At 37.9% G+C, this 27,498-nt stretch overlaps 1 protein-coding gene across 6 annotated transcripts in view; it reads right to left on the bottom strand.

The window, feature by feature from the left end:
* PDE5A (phosphodiesterase 5A) overlaps nucleotides 1–27,498 on the bottom strand; it is a 188,032-nt gene that overhangs the window by 99,816 nt on the left and 60,718 nt on the right. For all 6 annotated transcript variants that reach the window (XR_013828122.1, XM_079919930.1, XM_079919927.1 and 3 more), the window contains exons 2-3: nucleotides 19,983–20,571; nucleotides 9,149–9,238 (exon numbers count right to left, since the gene is read on the bottom strand). Coding sequence is in view for 5 of the 6 variants with exons in the window: in XM_079919927.1 (XP_079776053.1) it covers nucleotides 9,149–9,238; nucleotides 19,983–20,571 (679 nt within the window). In the remaining variant the exon portion in view is untranslated. The remainder of the gene's footprint in view (nucleotides 1–9,148; nucleotides 9,239–19,982; nucleotides 20,572–27,498) is intronic.

Genomic DNA, 27,498 nt, shown 5'->3' with positions numbered 1-27,498 from the left:
CCCTTTGATTCAAGCCAATCTGGCAGAGCACATACCCCAACTTGCCACCTTATTTAAACCTAGTCTGTGTTACCTCTGGTAGTTCATATTATTTTTAGTATATGAAAGGTTGAGAAGTACTAATTTTTAAGATTTTTTTTATTGAAGTATGGCTGATTTATAATGTTTCAGGTGTACAGCAAAGTGACTCAGTTTATACACACACACACACACAATTCTTTTTCAGATTCTTTCCATTATGGGTTATTAGAAGATACTGAATATAGTTTCCTGTGCTATACAGTAGGCCCTTGTTTAAGATATTATTTTAATTAACAAGCAGAGTTCCTCATTTATCACCTGAACAGTTTTTTAAGGAAAGAGACTAAAGCCTCAAAGTGCACATAGTACTTTTGGTGGTTTCACAACATCTCCACACATTCTTTGATACTCTTCTCTTCAAGAGGTGGAGCCTAACTGCCCTCCCCGGGTTCGGACTGGACCTAATGCCTGGCTTCTGATGAATGGTTATCGTGAGGCGAAGGTGAACAGGTCTGGGGACTTGATCATACAAGGCAGTGCCGCTTCCTCCTTGCTCACTCTGCCACGTGCTAAGTACATGGAGTGACTTGTGGAGAGACCCGCTTGGCCGGGAACTGAGGCCTCCTGCCAAAAGCCACGCGAGTGAGCCCTCTGAGAAGTGCACGCTCGAGCGTGAGTCAGGCGGCCCCTGCTGCCTCCTGAGTGCGGCCACAGGCAGGGAACCTGGGCCAGAAGCACCCAGCCAGCTGGGCCGCTCTGGCATTTCTGAACCATGGAAACTGAGATAATGAAGGCTGTCGTTCAGAATCACTAAGCTTAGGGTAATTTGTTATGCTGCAAGAGATCACTAATATACTTACGATCATCAAATAATCTGTAATAATCAAATGGATCTGGAATTCTAAATCCAGGTCATTTTCACTTTATCACTGCTACCAAGTGACACCAAAAAAAAAAGAAAATTATGATTCAAAAATTTTATAAGATAACATTTATACTTTATTTAAATTCTGCCCAGAATATTAATTTCCACTCTATGGTAGACGAGAAACAAGTAGGAACTTTTAGATGAGGATTTAATAAGAAGGAATACAGAGTACATAGTTTATAAAGCACTTTACCTATATAATCTTGGCTCTTAGATGAATATAGATGTTTGCATATATATATATATATATAGAGAGAGAGAGAGAGAGAGAGAGAGAGCACAGCAATTTCACTGACAACCACCTTAACTCTTTAAGAATGCATGAAAATTATTTAATAATCAAAATCCATCCCCAGGTCTAATTATGTGGTTCTGGGTCAGATATTATACAAAGAAATCGTTTATGCTTATCTGCAACTGGTTCCAGACCTCTACTTGTCATAATTCAGGATCTATATAAAAATTCTCAAAATTAAACTTACAAATGCTCTATCAAATTAAAAATGCAATGCATTCCAACAAGTGCTGGAATGGTTATTCTAAAACTGCCAATGAAGATAAACCCCATATTGAATAAATCAGAGCATTCAGTCTGAACCAAATTTTCTGAGCATTCAAAATGAGATTTGGGTACATATAGCCTACCATTAACTTAATCTTCAGCCTCAAGCTTTTATTCACTCTTTCTTCTTCTCCTGGATCAGTAATGTAACCTCAGGGATTGAACCTACTAGCATTATGTTTTTCATCTGATGCTCTTGAGAAATGTTTTTTCCCTTAGGAAAGCGGTTACCGTCTTCTTTGTAAAAGACACTTGTTTATTATTTAAAGGGTAATGTGGAAAAAGAAAAAGAAAAGATCTTCACCATCACCATATCAAGTCCAGAACCGACGGAAACTTTTCGGAGTATTTTAGTTTTGTTGCTAAAACAAAGCTACGAGAAAATATCACAGGGGAATAAAGGCAATGGACAATTTATAAGTTTTCAAAAAACACGTAACTAGCCAATTCTTTAAGACTAAAATAGATCTAGATCAGCTGACAGTCTGCAATTAAACTCTGCTTATTCTTATAGCTATATTTTCATCCAGTCTGACTTGCAATTGTAGGATTATGTATAAAGCTGTAATGTTCTTCATCTGTTCCAAACTTACATGACAAGTTTAAGAAAAGCCCTAGTCAGTAGTGTGAGCAGAATATCATAGGCAAGCATCTACCCTGTCTCCGCCCTCTCACAGAAAGCATGTTCAAGCTTCCTCTCTTAAGCCTGTGGGATAAACACAGCAGGGATCTGCTGTATGAAACCACAGCTTTTGTTCTTCCTGTGATTCCTCCAGTTCTTGAAATCCACAGACTTTCCTTTGAACTTGGGTGCTGAATATTTAACTCATTTAACATTTGTTTTGTTACCTTGTATTGATATTTGCTTTTTGGTATATAAGATCTCCCTCTTATTGAAATTGAAAAAAAAGTTTCTAAGTATCTTCCTTGCTTCATTTTTTTAATATCCTCACTGCCTAGACCAGGACTCTACATATTGCAGTGATTCAACAATTACTTTCAAAACAAGATAATTTGTGTGTGTGGGGGGGATGAGAATATTTTTAACCTAGGCAGGGGATGAGCAGATAAAATTATGTAGCTTAAAAAAAAATAAAAAATAAATAAAAATTTAAAAAATGTTATGTAGCTTAAATTCTAGAAAACATTTACTTTTATATAAGTTGGAATTACACATTTGGTTCCATTAATGCTTTACTTTATGATTTTTGGCAGGCATTAAATCTCTCTGATTCATCAAAGCATTATATTTATTTCATAAAAATCTCATAAAATTCGCTGATATTTTTTGAAGTTTTTCACTGTTCTTTTAAAAGAAGATATAAACAATTGGATAGTTAGATAAAAATGCCCCTTTATTACACTGTAAAAGAAACTTATCATAATTCTTTTATTACAACTGCTATATTTGCATCAAAGAACTATATCATCAAATATGATAAAATAAAATCAAAATGATAAAAACAGAGGAGGATAAGAGCTCTGATTCCAAATTAGATTTTTACTTAATAACTGGAGGTGACATTCAATCAAGAGAAAACAGGTATCAGCCTAGCCTGACATTATTGGATATAATCTCTACCTCAGATCAATACGAAATTTTCACAGAATTTGCACTATTTCACAATGTCCTGGCTTCTACCTCATTGGTGCAGCCCCTATAAATTAAAAAAAAAAAAAAAAGCACTCATCTCCACCATGTCATAACAAGCAATACTTCAAGAGAGGGCAGTATTTCAGAAATAGGTCATCTGAGATTAGAGAGAAAGAGTTGAGTTTCCCTGCACTTCTTTACTAAACATAAAAGAACCATCTGGTTATAGAAATAACTAATGCATGTGACAAAAACAAAAAAAATTGATCCAAGTGCCCAGGTCTGAAAAATCCAGTGTTAAGCCTGAAAGAAATTTAACAGCAGCTCTAAAAATTCACACACTTGCTGCACATTTTTTTCATGATGCTTCCTGTGCATATCACAGAGCACACTGGCCCAGATTAACATCAAACATGCTCCTGTAACTCTTTTATCCCTGGTAAAGATTTCTTCTTGTTTACTGGATGGACTCCTCTTAAGACATTACAGAGGATGTGACTCTGACCCCTCTTTCTCTCCCCCGCCCCTGCTCCCTGCCCTTCTTTCTCCCCGCCACCACTCTCTCTCATTTTAAAGAGTCCTTCTGCAGGGTGGTTGCAACACTGAACTTTGAAGAGCCATCAGAATATAGCCAGTTCTCCTTGTCTCCACCTTCAAGCCCTGCTTCTACACATAGCCACATCTCTCATCAGTGCACCTCCCACCCCCAAATCAATAGTAACCTAAATGTTTACTGCAGTGGCTCAAGAAAACATGAGGGGGAAGAAAGGAGAGTGTAGACATCATCCACGGCAGAATTTTAAGAAACCCTCTTGCCCAGGTTTAAATCTCAGCTTTGCCAGTTTTTAGTTACGTGACTTTGGCCAAGTTCCCTAAATGTCCCGTGTCTCAGTTTCATCATCTGTTAAGTGGGGATAAAATAATGACTACCTCCTATGGTTGTTATGAAGATTAAATGAATTAATATATGTCAAGTCCTTAGAATAGTTTCCACCGGATAGGCAGTTATTTCCGAAGTCCTACTCTGTCGTCCCTCAAGCCATTCTGTTATAGAGCCTGGGCTGGTCTCTTCTCTCCCCAGACCCCTTTACTTTTTGTATTCATTCATCTTCTCTAGCCAGTAGCTCTCTGACCTTTCCAAAATAAATTATTTCAGCTTCCTCTAGCTTCTTCAGTCCCCACTCACACACACACACACACACACACACACACACACACACACACACACACACACACACACACACACTTTGCCAGTTAGCGCCATTGTCTTAGAAGGGAGTACGGAGAGGGGAAAATTGCAAAAACTTATCCTCTGTGATTTAAAAAAAAACTCTGTCACAGAAGTTTTAGGAATATCTATGATCCTGACTTCTAAAAAAGCATTGCACTATTACACTTATGATTATAACACTAATGAAAAGAACTCCTGAAAAATTTTAATTAGTTGAGATACTTCACTAGAGGCAGATGAAGTGATTACACATTTTACTGAATCTTAAAAATCTTCCTGAATTTTCTGGACTATGTTGTAGTTCAGACTTTAGTGTTCAATATTCAACTGCTCCCTTCAGGTAGCTCTCCAGAGTTGGTACCTTAACTAACTGGGGTCACTAAAAGGTACCAGGACTGTTTTATAAACAGTCAGTAATGACATTTCTTCTTAGGTTTCTTGGTAATTAGTTGGAATCAGTGTTGGCTTACTCAATACAATTGGACTAATACAAAAAGAAGAAACCAAATTTACTTTGCCTCATTTATGAGGAAAAACAATGAAAAGTATTTTTCTTTTACGCTTAAAGTTTGTTACAGGGTAACAGACCAGTTAAGTCAGGGACCGAGCTGCTTGTCATTTGATCCCAGCTGTTTGGTTATTACGTGGCTGATGACCTCTGCATACAACTTTATCATTCCTTGTTTCTCATAAGAGTTCAGTTAGTTCTATGTCTCCTTTAAAAAATAACAGCTGACATTTATTGATCACTCCCAGTGTGCCAGAAAGTATGGGAAGCCCTTTGCATGCACGGACACATTTAACCTTTACAACAACCCTGTGAGGCAGGTCCTTTTATAACCCTCATTTTGCAGATGAGGAAACTGAGGATCAAAGGGATTAACCAGCTCCATCCTGGTTACTCATCATGTAAGTGGTGAGGGATTCAAGCCCAGAGCAAGCAATCTTAACAATTACTCCCCAAAGCCTTACTGTGACTCTCCATTTTGATTTCAAAAGCTTCGTGGGAGAAAGAGTACTTTCTATTACGTGTACACAACAGCAAACATTGCCCTGAGTTTGTTTATATAGCTATAATTTAAGGATAATTCTGGAAGTCGTATATGGCATCTTCTTAGGGGCCTTGGTTCTCGGTCAGCCAAAGTACTTTTTATACTTCAACAGCCATGCTGAGAGTATGCCTGTTTTTCTGACTGTTTCTCTTCATTCCTTTTTTTCTGAAGAAATAATTCTCACAGGAAATAATTTCAAACCAGGCAGGGTGAGCGTGGGAGGAGAGGGAACAAGGGGGAGAGGACAGAGAATAGGGAGGGTCAGCAAGATGTTTAAAAAGCTGTTTGGAAACCTTCCCATCAGTAAAGTTACTAAGACTCCAGTGAAGTTACGGAAGGTTGTTTATCTCATGAAATGCTTCATGTGAAAAAACTTTTGTGGAAACCAGTGAAGAGCTCAGCCTTCATGTCAAGTTATCATAGGGGGAAACAGACAGCGGGAGAGGATGAAGGAGCACGGAGGAAGATCGCCCTGAGGACGCTGAGGAACCCAGAAGAAATCTTAAGGAGAGCTCTGGACAATCACAATCTGGGGACCTGCAGCTGAACCCACTTTACTCAGGTCTGTTAGTGAGCAGACGACCCCTGACTGAGAGTGGGGTTATTCATTCATGCCATCAAATTTAATGGCTAAGATTTTTAAAAAACTGACCATACCATGCGTTGCCTCGGATGTGAAGCAATTGCAACTCTCATACATTGCTGGTAAAAAAGCAATATGGTACAGCCACTTTGGAAAGGAGTTTGGAAGTCTCTTATAAAATTAAACATACACCCACCATTTGACCTGGAAATTCCCCTCCTATATATTTACCAAAGAGAAATGAAAACATGTCCACAAAAAGACCTGTATGCAAACAGTGGCTTTTCTTCTAACAGACAAAAACTGGAAACAACTCAAATGTATATCGACAGATGAATGGATCATCAAATTGCGGCAGATCCATACCAAGGAATCATCACTCAGCAATAAAAAGGAACACACTGCTGACACGCAATAGCATGGATGAATCTCACAAGCATTATGCTAAGTGAAAGAAGCCAGACACACAAGACTACATACTGTATGACTCCACTTATATGATTTATATGACACTCTAGAAAAGGCAAAACGACAGTGACAGAAAACAGATCAGGGATTCTCAGGGGCTGGGGGTTGAGGGAGGAGGAGGTCAACTACATGGGAAATATCTGAGGGGACAGAAATGTTCTGTATCTTGATTATAGTGGTGGTTATATAACTGTACATGCATTTGTCAAAAACTCATCAAATTATACACTTAAAATGGGTGAATTTTATGGTACGTCATTCATACCTCAATACAGTGGGGATTTTTGTTATTGTTGTTTTAGTTTAAATCATCCTCACTGGTAGTCATAAAGACAGAAACGCGTGTATCCAGAGGTTGCTCTCTTACAGAAGGGCAGTCTCACCTACTTCACCCTGTTGACTGTGCTGCACATTCTCATGGGTTCCCCCAATCCCCATTGCTCATGCTATTTAAAAAGAGATATTTAACCAGAGCATGATTCAAGCTGAATCTCTCACCCAGTACAAAGTTGTTTTTCAGGCCAAGGTTTTAAAACATACTTACAAATTAAAAGCTGAACATCATCTTTTTAAGTGCACACAATCATAATCCTTGGTTTATAACTAGGGCAGCCAGATAAAATATAGGATGTCCAGTCAAATTTAATTTTAGATGAACAACAAATAATTTTTTAGTATAACTATGTCCCCAATATTGCATAAGACATGCTTTTTATTTGCTTTATCTAGCAGTCTGCTTAAGAACACCACTGGTCCATGCATGGCCTTTTCAATTTTATTTATTCATTCACAATTAATTAGCTAATTAATTATTGAATCTCATATGCATGTTGTAGCTGCAGGAATTTTTAGTAATTGTGGCTGTAACTACCCTCTTAAAAAACCATGCAGCAACTCTAAGGCACTGAGAACTTATCTTAGACTACTGATAAGTGACTGATTTAGGATCCTGTTCATCAAAATATCTGTAGACCCAGTGCATCAGCATCAACTTGTTGCTTGTTAGAAATGAATCTCACTCAGGTCTCACCTAGACCTACTGAATTCAGAATCTGCATTTTAAGATTCATATGCACATTATTGTTTTAGAAGCACCGATTTAGAAAACCGTGTTTTAGGAAAATTCCCAAGGGCATATGCAGGGTGGATTAAAGGGAAATTGACTTAAAGTACAGAAACCCCTCACAAGAATATTTTAAAAGTTCAGGCATTACTTCAAGATCTGAATTATGGTACAGGCAGCAGGAATGAAAAGAAAGAGATCAAAATGAGAAACAGTAACAGAAAAAAAAAAAAAAAATCGATGGGACCTGGTAAAGGACTGGATGGAGGACGGAGAGGAAAGATGTCAGAATTGGAATATAAATCAAGTAGAACCAGCAAAGTGTTTCTTGTATCCCTGGCAGTGGTTCTCAACCTTAGCAGCACATGATAACCACCTGGGAGCTTTAAGAAATACTGATGCCTAGGTCCCAACACCAGAGATTCTGATTTAAGGTGAAAGCTGGGCATTAGAATTTCGAAATGCTCCCCAGGTGATTTTAATGTGCAGCCAAGGTTAAGAACCACAAATATGGGCTCTTTCAATCTACTTGTTTTCATTGAGGAAGATGATTTTCAACCCTGGTTACACTTTAGAATTCTTGGGGGATCTTTAAAAATGTATCCGTATCTAGACCCTGCCCTTAGGGATTCTAATGTAATTGGTAATATTTTAGAGTCTCACAGTTGACTGTAATGTGTAGACAGGGCTGAGGACACTCAATTGAAGCATTCAGTTTAAATGATGACTATTTTTTTTCTCAAGTAAATGTAAAATGAAGAGAGAATTCAGTGCTTACAGAATCCAAACCTTCTAGTTAGGTGAAATATAAACCAACCTATTTTCATTTGCTTGTTACAATTTCACAATAAATTTTGCTTGGTGTTATATACAATTTCTATTTTTTCAAAACCTCATTTTGAATCCAAACAAAAAAATCAGCTGATTACCACTGCAATTGGATAACCATTTAAGAAATAAGCGTTATTCAGATGTGTAAAATATAACATGAAATAAATTGATTACAACCACAATTATACATCTTAGGATTCAGTAAGGTCCTCAGGAAAGAGGGGTAAAGAAATGACACGTCTAGGGACTTCCCTGGTGGTGCAGTGGTTAAGAATCTGCCTGCCAGTGCAGGGGACATGGGTTTGAACCCTGGTCCGGGGAGATCCCACACGCCGTGGAGCAACTAAGCCCATGTGCCACAACTACTGAGCCTGCACTCTAGAGCCCATGAGCCACAACTACTGAGCCCGTGTGCCACAACTACTGAAGCCCACGAGCCTAGAGCCCGTGCTCCACAATAGAAGCTACCTTGCTGAGAAGCCCGTGCACCGCAACAAAGAGTAGCCCCCATTCAACGCAACTAGAGAAACCCCATGTACAGCAATTAAGACCCAACACAGCCATAAATAAATACATAAATTTATTAAATAAAAAGAAATGACATGTCTAAAATTTATTTCTAAGTCAAAGTAAAGTACCAGGAGTCAACCCTATTACTAAAGTCTAAATCAAAAACATCAAGCAGAACATTTAAGCACTTTATAGTTAACTTGTCACTGCAGCATTATTTCGTAAGTGTGCAAAGTGAAAAATTGTTTTCAAAAAGAAAAATGTTTCTAAATGACCTTTTAGAATAAAATGGAAAATTGGCTTACCTCTTCCCTATGATTCTTAATTGGCATACAAAGAATACTTTGTGTCTTGTAGCCTGTAATTTGGTCAACTTCTGCATTGAACCGAGGATCCTAGTAAGGAAGAAGAAATTCAATTTAGTGACTGACCTGTTCAAAGATTGATTTGATTTTTCTGATTTATAGGATTAGAGAAATCTAATTGTCGACTCACCTTGTTGCTCTGAATGACAATTTTATTATTGTAAAAGGCATCAGAGCATACAAGTACATATCATCTTTGACAAAGATAAATTTAAGGGTTTTTTAGCAGCTAGTATTTATGAAAAAAATACAGATGTAAACAAATGTTAAGAAATAAAGGAAATTCAAAATATTAGCCAATTTAGATAGCCTCACTTAAACTCAGGAAAAAGTGGCAACTCTCCTCCTCTGTAATACAATTTGCCTATTCCCATCGCACTGATTCTTCTGAAAAAGAAAAGCATCTTTGGTCTGAAACTTTTCCTATAAAACCCACCACCTCCAAAATGACCTTTTCAATACTGACTTGACTTCCCTTGTAATGACTGTATATATATTTCCTCAGTATTCTGTATTTCTATCTCAGGTGTTTCATAAGAATTAAAATCTTATCTTTTCTTTCTTTTTGTATATAATAAAACTGCATGGCCTTCATCAGACTACAAACAATTCCTCAATCTTTTGAATCTCTTTCCCCTTTTACAAAGTACATCTTCCCACATCCAATAATCACAAAGGACTGCTGAAAGGTGTAAAAGTTCTAAATGTGGGTTAAAGAAAGAAAGATACAGGCTATCTTCCATTAAACCAGATTGAGGAGATCAAAGGTAGGCTGTAAATTCTATGAGGGGCTTTTTTTGGTTCACCACACTGTATTCCCAAGATTAGCACAGGAACTCAAAAACATCTGTTAAACAAATGAAGGAATTCATTAACAAATGATATCACAGTTATCCAACATGATCACTTTTAGCTTACTATAGTTTAAAGCAAACCTTATAGGTAGGAGGAAAAATATACTCAAGGAAATGGACACAGACCAATACATGAGATACAATTAGAACGGAAGCAAACATACCAGAACATAAACATCTGAATGAATATTGTTCCCCTCAAAGCAACAGCCTTGGGAACTTACATGCTCAACCTAATAATAGCATTATTGTTCTAAAAACTCTGCTTTTGGAATTCCCTTCAGAAAATATGGAATCGTCACACTGGAAAAAATCCTCATCTTTGAAGGTCATTTCTTTTTTTTTTTTTTTAATTAGTCTAAAGTCACGCAAAGCCAAAGCTGTGAATGAAGTAAACGATTCCATCAACTCGGGTCAGAAATGAGGCCGATTTTCCCCATGGGAGGACCGAACATGGCATTGAAGGCAATTTCAAAAGAAGAGCTATAAAATGGTAGAAAATCAATGCAAATATTTTATATTATAAATATACACGACTGCATTTTTAGTTTTTCTGCAAACATGCTCAAAGTTATACTGAAAGACAGAGAAAACCTTGGCTCAATGTTTCCAAAAAACGGTCCTTAAATAGCATACTATATTGCAAGGTATCTAAAGAAAGCAGACAGGATACTGACACGGACAAATTAAAAGAAGATAAAAATTATGAATTTATATAGTGAATTATTCTACAAGCTAATAATCAAAATATGAATAGAAATGCATCCTCAGCAATTATTTTGTTAATGAATATCTGAATTACAAGACCAATTTATAAAAAAGAGGATTAAACCCAACTATCTAATCAAAGCAGGAGTCTGAAATTAGTAGCACTTCCATAGAATTTTTTTGTGCATACTGGAAGTTTAAAATAAACAGCAGCCCTGGATTTCATTCTTCATTGAAGGAGGTAGGAGTAATGTATACTTCAAAATCACTTTAAGTGAATTTTGGCATCTCAAAGAATTTTTCCTTTAATAATGTACCCAGTGCAGGGGCTATAAACACATAGAGAACTTCTAACCCCTCTAGGTCCAAGTAAACATTGAAAGAAAAACGGAGCACTATTATTTCATTATTATTGTGATTATTTCTTTCACTGTTTATGAGAACATGACAGTGTAAGAAAACCCACAAAGCTTAGAGATCCATCTCCCATACTAAAACAACTAGTACCAGACTTGCCCTCCTGCTGAAAAATACAAGATGAGACCAAATACATGCGATAACTAAACTACACACAGTGAAGAAGGGAATACACATGATGGCCTTGCAATAATCCGGTTCCTCCTGGGGGCAGGCAGGTGGTATCCTGGGGGCAGGCAGAGTAACAGCTCCAAATAGAACTGAATTCAGGGCTTCTAAACTGGCTGGTATGTGCAAGGCAAAGTACCTGATCAGAGAGGCTGTGCTTTGGGTGGGGTTAGGGGTGTAAAGGAGGATTGGCAGAAGAGTGAGTGGCTAGTCACTTCACAGACATGTATTTGGCAAGACTCTAAGAGACCTAGCAAAGATTACCTGTTGAAGGCTGAAAGTGAATGGCGATAACCAATTCTAAAAATGTTTGACGACACTGGGGTTCTACCCACCAGAGCAGATACCTCACTAGGCACCTCAGGCATTCAGCTGAGACACAGAAAGGCCACTCCTTGGGGGGTAAGGACCGGAGCAGCATTCCCTAAGACTAAATTTAAAACTAAAGTAGATCCATCCTAACAAATAATAACACCAAACCTGACAGGACCAAAAGGATCTTCCAGTAACTCCACTGTCTACAAGAACAAAGGTCAGCTCTGTTTTAAAGGAAGTTGATATAATCCAAATGCCCTGCAACAAAACATTTGCAATGTCCAGCATACAATAAAAGAAAATCACAACACATGTGAAGAAACAGGAAATTGAAACCCACCGTGAAGAAAAAAAGCAGTCAATAGAAAACGACCCCAAGATTATTCAGATGTTGGAATTAACAAACAGGGACCTCGAAGGAGCTATTATAAATGTATTTAAGGACTGAAGAGAAAATATGGTAATAATGAACAGATGGAAATCTCTGCAGAAAGAAAAAGTATTTTTAAAAAGCCAAATGTAAATTCTAGAACTGAAAAGTACACAGTCTAAAACCAAGAGTTCACTGATGGATTTAACAGCAGATTGGAAACAATGGAAGGGTCAGTGAACCTGAAGACAGATGGACAGAAAGTATCCAATCCAAAGGACTGAGAGGACAAAAAAAAAAAAAACCTGTAAAAAGTTAACAGAGCCTCAGTGTTCTGTGGGACAACATCAAATAGTCTAACATATATACAACTGGAGTCCAAAGAGAAGAGAATGGAGCAGAAAAAATATTTAAACATATGACCAAAAATTTCCCAAAGTTAGTGAAAACCTTAAATATATACACAGTGTGAAAATGATATATACTATGAAACATATAAGGTGAAAAATGAAGCCGAGCAGACTTCTCATAAGAAAAGTGAAAACCAGAAAAATGTGGGAGAACTTTTTAAGTGTTAAAAGAAAACTACTATTAACTAAGAATCGTCTAGACAGTGAAAATATCTTTCAAGATTACAGGCAAAATAAAGCCATTTTCAGATAAACAAAATCAGAGAATTCGTCACCACCAGACCAGGACTAAAGAAACGTTAATGAGAGTTCTTCAGCTTGAAGAGAAAGATAAGAGATTCTACAGAAGGGACTAAAGAGCTTGGAACATGGCTTGAGCACATGCACAAATATATGAAGAATAAGGAAACGAATCCACAAAGATATTGCTATGATTTATGTCAACGAGTGTACTGCCTATGTTTTCCTCTAGGAGTTTTATAGTATCTGGTCTTACATTTAGGTCTTTAATCCATTTTGAGTTTATTTTTGTGTATGGTCTTAGAAAATGTTCTAATTTCATTCTTTTACATGTAGCTGTTCAGTTTTCCCAGCACCACTTATTGAAGAGACTGTCTTTTATCCATTGTATATTCTTGCCTCTTTTGTCAGAGATTTGTTGTGTGTGTGTGTGTGTGTGTGTGTGTGTGTGTGTGTATTATGGAATATTACTCAGCCATAAAAAAGAATGAAATAATGTCATTTGCAGCAACATGAATGGACCTACAGATTACCATACTACATGAAGTAAGCCACACATAGAAAGACAAATATTATATGCTATCACTTATGTATGGAATCTAAAAAAGAAAAGAAAAAGACATAAATGAACTTATTTACAAGACAGAAACAGTCCCTCAGACATAGAAAACAAACTTATGGAAAGGGGAGGGTAATAAATTAGGAGTTTGGGATTAACATATACACATTACTATATATAAAACAGATAATCAACAAGGACCTGCTGTGTAGCACAGGGAACTATATTCAATATTTTCTAATAACCTATGAGAGAAATGAATCTGAGAAAGAACATATATATATATTACACATATAATATATATAATATTATATTATATATATTAAGAAAAGAGGAAGAAAAAATATACCTTGAGGTGTTAGATTGAAGTTGGAGGTAAGAATTCATTGCTTATCATATAGTGAGTAGTTACATATAGGAATAAATAAAATACAAGTGTCTGTGTGTCTGTGTATATATTTTTTTCTAGCTCTGTCTGCTGATAAACTAGTAGCAGTGAGCACACCTACTGCCTAGATCCTGGTTTCTAAATACCATCCCCTCCACTGAAAGGAACCAGGGCTCCTTGGGAAAAAGAATGATCATAGGGCTAGGTCAGGGAAAGTAAAAGATGAGTCTGGAACATCTTGTTAAGCAGTTAAAACTTTCAGCTCCCCTAGAGAGCAAGAAAATGCCAAGAGTGATGGGGACACATCAAAAAGACATAGGAGCCGGTAAATCTGATATAATCTGAGAATTTGAATAAATAAAGATAGTAACAGAGCATAACTCATTAAACAAAATAAAAATGTCCATAATGATAGAAATAAATAAATAATGAATGAATAAAGAAGGCAAAGCCCTTCTTTACATCGGAATGTCGACTAATATATATATAAGGTATTATGAAGTTGGAAAATCAGTGGATGACAAAACTGGTAAAGGTACTGATGAGGAATAGAATATCTACACAATATCAAAATATCTCCTCTTAAGATACTTAATTACAATGGCAAAATTATAACTTTATAGTGGAAAAACCTAGTGGATACCGCTTTAACCAAGTTATCAAATTTAACATCATCAATACCGGGGTAGAGTAACATCATATGCTACCTGGTAACGTATGCTAAGAAGGTCTGTGGTATAATAAAAAATATATTGATCTAGCATAGAGCTCCTCAAACCCTTGGAATTTCCTGAGTGATAGGAGATTCTTTTTATATTCATAACAAACCCCTTACAACCATACCTGAGTTCATGCTAACGAGAAGACCCACGGGGGTGTGGGGGGGCGGGGGGGATGGCCTCAAATAGCTTCAGGATGGGGGCTGGCTGCCAAGTGATGAGAGGATTAGAACTTTCAGGCCCACCACTGACTTCTGGATAGGAGAGAGGGGGCTGAAGCTTGAGTCCAATCACCAGTGGCCATGATTTAATCAACCGTGCCATCAGATCTGAGGGAACTTTTGGGTTGGTGGAGATAACTGTGTGCTGGGACGGTGGTGCACCTCTCCCTTCCCCGGCCCCCGCCGAGAGGGCATGGAAGTTTTGTGTCCCCCGCCTGCCTCGCTCCTTGCCCTATGTACCTCTTCTATTTGGCTGTTTCTGAATTGCATCCTCTATAATAAAACTGTAATTTTAAGTAGTGCTTTAGTGTTTTCCTGAGTTCTGAGTCATTTTAGGACATTATTAAACCGGAGCAGGGAACCCCGGAATTTGTAGTCAGCCAGACATAAGTGTGGCTAGCCTGGGTATCCTATTTAGGGCTGGTATCTGAAGTGGGGACGGCACTGTGGGACTGAGTCCTTAACCTGTGGCGTCTGCACGAACTCCAGGAGCTAGTGTCAGAATTGAGCTGGATTGTAGGACACCCCAGCTGGTGTAGGAGAAGTAAAGAATTGATTGCTGTTTGTAAAACCAAACTAGGTCTCAAGATCAACATCTGTCATATTCCTGCCAAAACTGCCTGACTTGAATCAATTCAAGAAAAACATTCTACAAGATAACTGGCCTGTATTCTTCCAAACTACATGTAAAGAAAGATAAAGAAACACTGAGAAACTATTCCAGATTTAATGGAGACCAAAGAGATAGGACAAGTATGTGCAATATGTAATCCTGAATTACAGCCTTGATCAGAGTGAAAAGAATAACTATAAAGGACATTCATGGAACAACTGACCAAATTTGACTATGGAATGTTTGATAATAGTACAGTATCATAAAATTTCCAGATTTTGATAAATGTATCACGGTTGTGTAAGAGAATATTCTTGTTATAAACTATACACTGAAATATTTAGTAAAAATGTCTCCAAATGGTTCAGAAAAAAATAATCTGCATATATTACTTATATGTATTATATATAGGAAAAGAAAATAATAAAGCAAATGGGGCAAAATATAAATGATTGGAGAATCTGCGTAAAGGGTATACACAAGTTTCTGATGCTGGTCTTGCAACTTTTCTTTAAGCTTGAAATGGTATAAAAATAAAAATAACAGGAAACAAAAAGGAAATAACACAGTAGACTTGCCAAATTATATGCACTGGTTTTCTCCCACAAAGTGGAATACCTAGAGATTATCAGAACATTGAACAAAGATATAGCAGTTCCCAAACTGTGTTCCCTGGGGCACAATTACACCATGAGAAAATTATCAAATTTAATAATTTATCAAAACTAAATAATTTATCAAAATTAGAACAGTTGCTATTGTTATCCCTTTCCTCTGTTCATTTTGGAAATAACTTTATTCACCAGAAATTCACTTGAGCAGCAAGTGAGACCTGCAGGATGAGAGATGGTGAAGATTTATTTACCTGGAAAAGGACTGAAAAGGAAGGAATGAAGTGCGAGTGGGAGGAGTAGCGGCTCCACGGTGAAGGCCACATGAGTGACAATGTGACCCTGCCCTAAGATCCTCCAAGTTTTCTCCCTAGCAATCAGAGTATCCATGGAGAGGCTGTCCCATGGAAACAGGAGAAGAGCCCAGGTTTTGCATTCCAGTTGACTTAGGGAAAAGAGGGCTGTGTAGACAATAGAAATCCTCTGACATAGGAAATCTTGCGGAGTCTTAAGGCTTCCATAAGACGTGGAACCAGGGGTTCAGGCAATCTGTGATGGTTAATTTTATGTGTCAACTTGACTAGGCTAAGGGATACCCAAATAGCTGATAAAACATTACTTCCAGGTGTGCCTGTGAGGATGTCTCCAGAAGAGATGAACATTTGAATCAGTAGAATGAGTAAAGAAGATCTTCATCAATGCCAGTGGGCATCAGCCAATCCCTTGAGTACCTGAATAGAACAAAAAAGGCAGAGGAAGGACAAATTTGCTCTCTAAGATATCCATCTTCTCTTGCCCTCCTGCTGTCCATCAGAGCTCCTGGTTCTAAAGCTTTTGGCCTCAGACACAGACCAGAGTTATACTCTTGGCCCCCCTCATTCTCAGGCCTTCAGACTCTGAATTACACCATCAACTTTCCTGATTCTCCAGCGTGCAGATGGCAGGCACACTGTGGAACTTCTAGGCCTCCATATCCAAGTGGCTAATTCCTAGAGTACATCACTTCTTATTTATCTCTATTTATCCCACTGGCTCTGTTTCTCTGAAGAACGCTGACTGATACACAATCCAATCTAGATACTGGATGATATCTAGTTTTTATATATGAGGACAATGCCAACACATTTATACAGTGGCTCTGATTATTATGTGTTAATATTTTATTATTATGAAATGCTCTGCCATGTTCAAGAAAGTTGCGTGAATGATGGGCTGATGAAGGAGGAGATGATGTGTGACTGAACATCACTGGTATCTGTGATCTAATTGAGACTCACTGGTCTAAGGTGTTGATCTTGTCTTATATTTTAAAATATGAATGTGTTATTTTATTAGTAACAAAACAGTTGAATCTCCAAGTTTATATCATTCTGTTACAAAGTTTTAAAAAGTGAATCAAATGTTGACCATGTCTTACAATTAATCTATCTAGGAGACTATTATTTCACTCTGAGCTTCAATCTGAGCACTACTCTATTTCATGGCCACTTCTTGGTTTTCTACTGCTACGTCATAACTTTTAAGTGTTCTATGGTCACATAAGCTAAAGAAATGTGTCATTTTTACAGACACCTATTTAAGGAAGTAGGACTCAGAAAACATAGAATATACTTTGATATTCTGATTATTTTCACAAAAGGCTATGAGACAGTATTTTGACTATTCAAGCTATGAGTGAGCTAAGTAATGAATTAGCCACTAGCCAACTGACTTCCACTGTTAATACCAATGTAAATTATGTCACAGATCAATCCCACAACTTCTAATGAAATTCCTGGGACAGGAATAACTTCCGCAAGGCCTCTATAAACACAGATCAAGGGTGTCAAGGGTGAAGCAGCAACATGAGAAATCCACAGGCTAAGAGGCTTCACCCTGGGGTCACTGCAAATCAAGGACACTGGGCCTATTTCAGATGGCAGTACAAGAATTAAATTATTACTAACTGCAAGACAAAAGCTACACCATCAAAACTCTAAAGATGGTAAACAGATTCAATAAATTGTATATAAATGAAGAAATCCTCAGGGCTGGAGAAACTTAGGATCGTGCAGACAAACGGAGGCTTTCTCAGCAAAGCTACAGCATATTTATGGTCCTACTGTACTTGGGACTATAGTGCCATTGAAAAGCGGAAACCCAGCTGTCACCTAAGACAGGAAGGGAATTTTGCAAACTCGGCAGCGATTCTGCAGCTGTGTCCTTAATACCCCTCTTGGAGTTTGCCATGGCGTGATGTTACTCACAGAGCTCAAGGAGGTCATGGAGATAGCTCCGTGAAGAATCAAAATGGAAAAGACTGCTGGTATAGAGTGGATTCTGACACCTATCTCAGGATCTAATCTATCCGAACTATCACATCTCTCCCCAGATCCCTGCCCTCAGTATTCCCCACCAGTTACCATTATTTATTCAACCAACTTCAAAACCCGAGTCTTCTCCAACTCCTCTCTCCTCCTCACTTCCATCTCCTATTAGCTGCCAAGTCTAGCAGAGTCAGCTTCTTCTTCGTTAATCCATTCCCTCCTTTTGGTCCTGAAGGCCAGTGCCCTGGTTCAGGTCCTTACTTCCTCAGACTATTAAAATAATCTATCCTCCCAGTTTCCAGTATTTTTCCCCAATTCCTTTTATGACCACCATATTATTCATCTTTCTAAATCACAGTCTGGGGCTTCCCTAGTGGCGCAGTGGCTGAGAGTCCGCCTGCCGTTGCAGGGGACACGGGTTCGTGCCCCGGTCCGGGAGGATCCCACATGCTGCGGAGCGGCTGGGCCCGTGAGCCATGGCCGCTGAGCCTGTGCGTCCAGAGCCTGTGCTCCGCAACGGGAGAGGCCACAACAGTGAGAGGCCCACGTACCTCAAAAAAATAAAAATAAAATAAATCACAGTCTGAATCATGCCGGTTCCCCTTTCAAACCATCTTCAGTTACTCCTCATAGCTCTGAATCAAACATATACTCCTCAGCTTGGCATTCAAGACCCCAGTAATCTCCAGCAGCTCCTCAACATCTATACTATCACCCACACGTTTCCATACGAGCACCACATGGTCCAACTTCCTGTCTCTTCTGCAAACTTCTCTTTACATCTGGATCTCACTATGCACACAACTCAATCTACTCCAATCTCACCCATCTTCCAGGGTCCACATCAATCACTGCTTCCTCAAAGAAACCTCTCTCCGTCTCCCCAATTATATGTGATCTCCTGCTTCCCTGAACCTAACACATTTTCCCTGGATCTATTATGACCTGCTTTCCATTCTACTTATTTATCTCATCTACTATAATTTTCTCCCAATCACTATTTATTAAGACTTATCTATGTTCCAGGCACTATGTTCCAGGCATCAGGAATACAGGGGTGACTAAAACATCTATGACCCTTCAAATTACACAGAGGAGCCTCAAGCTAGTATTACTATGGAAACTTCATAGTGTACCACGTGATAAGTAGCTAGAACATAATTCATAAACATAGTATCATTCAATTAAGATGCTTTGTTTAAAACCTCTATTTCTAGTAATAAAAGATTAATTTTAACTGGGAAATTTCAAGAATCATATAGTGTAATCTTTAAGTCCATAACTGAAGTAAAAGTGGAATAAATATCAAATCTTTCCATCGAAATACTGTAGGGCAAAAATTTCCATTTTTTGAAGCTATCCGTAAATTTATTTGTTTAATAAAACAAACGAAAGAGTGGAAAGAAAGAAAATCAGACTTTGCTGTCAATGGGAGTTCAAATGAATGAATATGATTAACTGAATGAATGAATTTAAAAAGACCATGGGTTTGGTTTTCTGATGGCTTTTGGACCTATCATTTTAGAATATTAGTAAATTCCCAGAAGTTCACATGGAGATAACATAGATAGGGGATATGTAGAGTGATCAGGTAAAAAGATGAAAGAATACAAATATGAGATGACCTATGTTAAATTATCATTAAGGAGAAAAACAGGACAAGACTTCTCTCGGGCCTCTATCCTTGACCCAGACATTAGCGAAGAAACTCTGACATTTAAAAGATGGGAAAGTTCTTGCCATATATTCCCATTTTAAATAAGTACACACGTTACTACATCTCAGTGTCAAATATCCCCACGATTCACAGTAGTTGTCCAATGCCCCACCTGTGTTCCACCCCTCACCCCACCTCTGTTCCAACAGTTTATTTACCTCATATGCATCTTTGATGTTCAAGGGCTCACCAAGAGCGGCCACGTGTCCCACGATGCCTTTATTCCACTCTAAGCGGATACAATTATTTGAAGCTTCTTCCAGTGTTGAACCTTCTGCAACGTCGAAGAGGCGGCTAATAAGAAACTTGTCGTTGGCGCTGTCCTCACAGACGAGGAACAGGGAATAGCGGTCAGCGGAGATGAGGCCATGGATATGCAAGAAAATTTTGTGACATAAGGCTGTGACATCCAAGTGGCTAGAAATATCTTTCACTAATTCCAAGAGTCTCGAGCACTGGTCCCCTTCATCATTATCAAACCGTGGCGGGGTTAGAGGCATCTGTTCCTTCTTTTCTGAGTCAGAGAGGAAGCTCACAGTTCCCTCAGAATCCTTGACAACGATGGGTCTAAGAGGTCGATCAAATTCGGAGGCAGAGATCTTCCTGGTTGGTGTTCCAGGGACACTGCTCTCTGCACGGGGACTCTGCTCCGAGGGGCAAGAGCAAGACTCCACGTGGCCTCTGATGCCTTCCTTGCACACAGGGATGGTGTGAACTCTCTCAGCAAACCATGCATTGACCATTTCTCTGCAGAAAAGAACATGTAGACACAGTAAATACATAAGGAAGAACACCCCTCCTTAAATATTGCTACCCCTGAAAACTTCTAAAAATCCTCTCATGGTAAACTGAGGCAGTAATGGTTCAATCTGTCATAGAAAATAAAAACAAGATGGTTTATTTAAGACAGTTTTATTCTGCAAATCTGTAGAGGACAGTTGCTTCAATGAACACTTTGATAAAGCCTGACTCCTATATACATGTATTTTCAAATATCTGATTTACCACACGTCAAGTGTCAAGTCTGCTCCTCTCAAATTCAATTTGTATTAAAGTAAAAGACACTAAACTTAACAATAGTCTTAGGAAAACATAGATATGGAAATTAATTTGCTATTTAAAACACACAACTTGTTCCGAAGTTAAATATTTTTAAAAATTATCTGAATTTGGCTAGCTAATATGCTTAATTTTAGATAATTGTTATCTATATTGCTATATATACGTTAGATTTAGAAAGGGAAATGAAAAATATAAACAATTTGATCTGGTATGTAGTAAAAAGATTGTAGATTTTCATTAATATCATCCTGATAATGTTTGTTCAGATAATGGTAAAAATGATCTCTTCTTCTAGATTACCTATTCCTTGTATAAAGGAGGAAAACAAAAAAGTAAGCATAACTAGTATAAAAAATTCAGCCCGAGAAAACTTAAATTATTTATGTTGTTAATGTGCCATCCCATGAAGAGACCTGTCTGAGATAAAGCCTTCACAGTGGGTGATTTTTTAAAACAAATACACCGGATCATATATATCCAAATGATTGTTGTTCAACTGAAATAATTCCTCTTGGGCAGCTGTAATCTTATGCCAACTGATGGTGCCATTACTTTAGACATTTTTGAAACTCTTCTTTTGAAACTAACTTCTAAAAAATTTCATAAGCCATATAAGAATATTAGCTTTATCTGAAAGTTAGATCTTCTTTTTCACTGAGCCTTCCTCTCAAAACAAGCAAATAAAACCGCAAAAAACCTAGAGTAATGGCTAACTTCATATATAGCTTATGCATTAGACTTGACTTTTTCCAAAACTCAAATTTACTTTCAAAAGACAAAAACTTGCTACCACTGAGGATATTTAAAAGAACTGGCCTATAAGAGCAATGCAATCTCCACTCTACAATGACTTACTGATTATTTTCACCAAAGAGCTGGGATAAACAAGTCTGACAGTGTACTATTTTGGACAGTGTAGGGATACAGACACTCTCTCATCCTTCTGGATGCAGTAGAGATTGATAACACCTCTTCAGAGGGCAAGTAGGCAATATCTAACAAGTTTTAAAACGCATTTATCCTTTGTTCCACAGATTTTACACATGTGGCAAAGGAAGTACCAGGGTATTTATTTACTGTGGTACTGTTTGTTACAGCAAAGATGAGAAGAAACCTAATACCACAAACAGAAGCCTGGAAAACACATCATGGCACATTTATAAATGTAACACTAGACAAAGATTTAAAAATGGTCATGGATACTGATATGAATAATCACAACAATTTACTAAGTGAAAAAAGAAGATCCAGAAGGGGGAAAGAAGAGTTAGCCTTTTTTCAGAGTCTCTACTAAGTCTTTCACTTATAGAATGTTCCCTTAATTATTTTAGTTTGAACAACACTCTATTGTTTGGTAAATATATATTACCCAGAAGTGGTACCGGTCTAGAATGAAATGGGTCAAAAAAAGATGACACAGATATTATCAGGATTACCTCATAATTCCAAGTGTTAGATATAGTTGTACATTTTAAAGCTCTCTTTAAAAACCTATGTAGGGACTTCCCTGGTGGTCCAGTGGTCAAGACTCTGCGTCCCCACTGCCAGGGGCATGGGTTTGATCCCTGGTCGGGGAACTAAGATCCTGCATGCCATGCACCACGGCCAAAATAATAATAATAATAAACAAAAGTTTTTTAAAAAGCAATGCAGTAGGTATATTGTACACATCTCTGGTGTATACCTCTAGCACAGAGTCGTTTAAAATATAATTGCCTAATGTTTTATAAATGCATGCCATGGCTTAAGACAAAACTTCCAGTGATGAGAACATACATTGATATTAAAATAATGCTGTATCTCAAAAACTTCGATAGAAATGAGGGGAACATACTTTGGGAAATGCTTACATAACCTCCAAAATCACAGTAGTAGTGCCAAAGACACTGATGTCAGACATGCATGTGAAAAATGTACAGGAAGCATTTGAATAAACTGTTTTGTAAAATGTAAGACAGGAAAAAAGTGATACATTTAAATTAACATATCATGTTATTTAAAAATATGTACATGCAACTTAAATTCTCAAATCAATATAAAAAGAGGCATTTTAACTACTTCAGTTACAAACCTGAAACACAGCCTCCTCTTATTTCTAACCTTCTCATTGGAAAATGGTGGTCAACTTTTTAATACAACCACCTACTTGACAGCTCCATGTGAATGTCTAAACAGACAACTTAACATGGTGAAATCAGAATTCCTAATGCCCCATCCTTCATCTTGCACCAGCCTCACTCCCTGCCAGGTTTCTTCGTATTAGTAAGTAGCACCATCATCTCCCTAGTTATTCAACCAAACATCCAGGAATTATTCTGGATTTCTGTTTCCTTCAACTCTCTCTTCTAATCCAGCAGCCAAGTCCTGTCACCTTGACTTCTAAAACCCTATAGTCCAATCTGCTCATTTCTATCTCTTGTACCACTTCCCTGGTCCAAACCCCACCATCTCTCACCTCGGACTGCGGCCACAGCCCCTTAACTGGTCTCTCTGATATTATACTAGCCTCCCTTCAATCCACTCTCCACACAGTAGCCAGAGTCATCTTCGAACAAAGTAAACCTTAACATCTTAACTACCCTACTTGGCTTCTCACTGAATCAAGAATAAAACTCAAACTCTTTCAATCCCTTACCATAGTCCCTCTCACCCATGCCTCCCTGACGTTCCTTAAGCACGTCAGACTGCTCCCAGTCTGGAAAGCTCTCCTCATCTGCACCTTGTTGATCACAGCTTCCATCTCCTGTGCAGACAGGTCTTCCCTGATCACTCCACCTCAGGTGGTGCCGACACGTTATGTTCTCCCCCCACACTATCTGAATTCTTACTATCATCTATTCTGGTTTATTAATCTGTTGGTTTATTGCCTCCTCCGATGAGATGTAAATTTCGTACTTGTCTGTCTTCTTCACGACTGCATTCCTGTACTTAGAAAACGCCTGTCACATACTGAGTCCTTGATAAATATTTGAGTGAAGTGAATGAATAAATAAATGACGACTCCTAAATCACCTGCATTAAAAGGGACAACAGTCTTTTGAAAATGTGAATGCTGATATATTTGTTACAGAAAATCAACATTGTGTTTTAGCTATTAACGTTCATCACCCCTTGGATGTAAGCCTCATAACTGACCATGGCTAATTTACCCTCATATATCCTGTAGGGTCTAACATATGTCTTAAACAGAGCCAGTGTCCAAAAATTCTTTGTTAGGTGTTTTGTATTATTATATTTAATAGTCTCACAAGTGTTGTATTTCTAGATATTCTCTTGGAGAGATGAACTCAGTATTAAATGACACAGGAACAGTAGACCTGGTATATCCAGTGATTCAATCAACAATTTTTATTAATCACCAGTAATGGGGGAAAGGGTTTTCTCATGACCACATTATTATCTGAGTCCCTGTAGATATATCCCTGTGTATGGAAAACATATGTTATCATAACATCAAAACAATCACTTATAAACCAACCGTAAATAAAATTAAATCATCTCTCACACCTCTCTCCCTTCAGGCATCCCTTGACGTTTTGCAGTGCATGACCTATGTGGCTGTATGAAGTGGGCCGTCCTTCCTAAGACTAATATCTATCATTTCCTGTTGATTGTTTTTTAATACTTCAATCTCTGCAAATACAAATCACCTGCAGACTGAAATTTAAACTCTTATGTAAGATACAGAATTTCTAGAAGTAAACCAAAGTGATGTTGGAGAACTATTCTAATATTACATAAAGCCACTGATAATTAAGGTTAAGCTCAATAAAAAAAACTGCTAACAATCAAAAAATTAAAAAAACAGCAAGGATCATGACATAACAAATACCTGAAAAGAGAATTCTATTCAAATAACTGCATTCTAGATTAAGAAGGGCTGCTGGAAGAACTGATGACATCTTCAAATATTAATTTTAAAAACCTATATTTGGGGAAAAAGACTCTATGATCCTGCTGCAAATGTCAGATAAGAAGTAAAGATATTGGTTTATGGCATAGTCTTGCCAGAAAATTGTGTATTTTACAAATTAGCTTGGAGTTTTCATTATAATCTAAATTTTACTAAGTCCAAAATAAGGTAAACTTACTTTCATAACCTGTGGTTCCATTTTTCAAGATCAAGTTCCAATCAAAACCTTTTCAGTGATATTTTTCGCTTTTAACTGGATTCACTTTTAAGTGTCTTTTTTCTCTAGAATGGATTATTCTCATGAAGGTCCTTGAGAGTGTCACTAACTAGCACTAACTAGGCTGGGCACCAGGGATACAGGAGTGAGCAAGCCCAGACCTCTCCTCCCTAAACTGAAGCTTATATTGTGTCCAGAAGTTAATTTATACACGTACTGTATTTGCTGTCATGTGAAGTTATACGTAACTGCATGTGAATGAAGAAAGATGGAAAGATGGACATGTCAAATACGAGGGTAAATATACCAGATGAGATTCAAGAAACCTGGCTGGTAGCTCTGACTGGAGCAAATCACCTCTATGGCCTGAGACAGGATCTCTATTTTCCCTTCTTTCTCTTCCTTGAGTCTATGAGATTTTGAAAAGTATTTACATTAGTGATACTGAAAGGAAAAAAAGCACCATTTTATTTCAACCTGGTGAGGCAGACACTAGCAATCCTACTTTCTCAATTATGCAGCTAAATTAAATGGCTGAACCACACACATTCTGCTAGCTGGCAGCAAAATCAGGAATCAAATCTAGGTCTCCTATTCCCAGTCTTACAGCCTGTAAGACTATAAAAGTTCCCAGAACACCAATGTTTGTCATGAAGACACTTCATAATGTCTAGCTGCATCTGAAAGAATCAAAAATCAAATTTAAACACATAAGGCATAGAGAGAATAAAATCACTTATAATACACATTCTCTAACTTAATTCTTTCCATCCATATCGTAAAGGGATGGCACACTAAACCACTGAGGTAAAAACACTGCCCCAAGGGACTCAGAGAACAAATGTTCTTAAGGATTGTGTCCTGAAAAAAAATCTAACTGAATCCCATGCCTATGTTTCTCTGAAAACAGGTCATGGTTTATAAACCTAAAATGATGCACTGAAAAGAATGTATAATAAATGTGTTCAAGAGAAGAGTAATTCTCAGGGCTGCTAGATTTAGCAAATAAAAATACTGGATACCCAGTTAAAACTGAGTTTCAGATAAACAATGAATAATTTTTTAATATAAGTAGAATCTAAAATTCAAATTGTACGGGGTGTCCTGTATTTTAGCTGGCCACACTAGTCGTTCGATATTCTGTTCTTCCCAACTGAAATTATTGGCAGATAGACAACAAAGAAAAGGTAGGTTCTGTGGAGCATACTAATGAGCTCCAGGCTATTAAACCACTAACACTAATTTTATCGTTTAAAGAGCACAAAGGATCCTGTGTATCACATTGTGATCCTGTGTTTGATAACTGAACCTTTTGAAAGCTCTTGGATTAATAATTTGTGGCATAAAATTCTTCCTTAAATCAAGCCTTTTCATTTTACTGTCCAAACCATACCATATATTTAATAGAGAAAAAAACAAACTGCAATCTACTTATAAAACGGAGGTTGACTAATTGCTAAAAATTCTTGGGACTTACAAAGCACCCCGAGAAGTTGTGTTTTTCAGCCATAAATTCAAAATTCCAATCATTATCTAGCATTTGCTGCCAATGGGATTTGTGACCAGTGGCAAACAATTTTCTTCTTCTGAGTTTCAATTTCATCCTCTACATAATACGGGAAATACTGCCTGTTCTACCTTCTTCATGAAGTGCAAGGTACTGACTGTCTTCAGCACAGTATAAAGTCAAGAATACCAAACTGGCCATCAGGAAACAACTCTAGTTCCAACTATAAGAATACACAGATGTGAGGCTGAACCAATCACAACTTCTCTAGAGGCCGTTTTCTCCAGAGTACAAGTCCTTCATTATAAAAATGGTCAGCTGTATGAACAGGTCATGAAGACTCCCACAACTTCTTATGTTATCAATAGGCCAGTAGGTGATGATTATTAGTTTGGTCAACTCCTGTCATCTCCTTTTGCCCCTCAGCTTCCCCATTTTCAAACAGGGGAAAGACTTCTTACTGCTTCACTCACCACACAGGGTTGATGTCTGAGACAAGTTATAAAATGCATGTGGGGCTTCCCTGGTGGTGCAGTGGTTAAGAGTCCGCCTGCCAATGCAGGGGACATGGATTTGAGCCCTGGTCCAGGAAGATCCCACATGCCACGGAGCAACTAAGCACGTGCGCCACAACTACTGAGCCTGTGCTCTAGAGCCTGCAAGCCACAACTACTGAGTCTGTGCGCCACAACTACCAAAGCCCACGTGCCTAGAGCCTGTGCTCCGCAACAAGAGAAGCCACCGCAATGGGAAGCCCGCACACCGCTATGAAGAGTAGCCCCTGCTCGACGCAACTAGAGAAAAGCCCACGAGCAGCAATGAAGACCCAACACAGCCAAAAATAAATAAATAGATAAATAAAGTTTTTAAAAAAGGAAAAGAAAATGCATGTGGAAGCATTTCAAAATCTCTTCCATATTTTTAAGATGTTGCTATCTCCTAGACCCTCAGTACTCATTCCAATGGAGACGTAGG

This window comes from Stenella coeruleoalba (genome assembly GCF_951394435.1).
Source record: "Stenella coeruleoalba genome assembly, chromosome: 4".
Taxonomy (NCBI): domain Eukaryota; kingdom Metazoa; phylum Chordata; class Mammalia; order Artiodactyla; family Delphinidae; genus Stenella; species Stenella coeruleoalba.
Note: the sequence above shows the minus strand (reverse complement) of the source record. Positions and strands in the feature narration are given on the sequence as shown.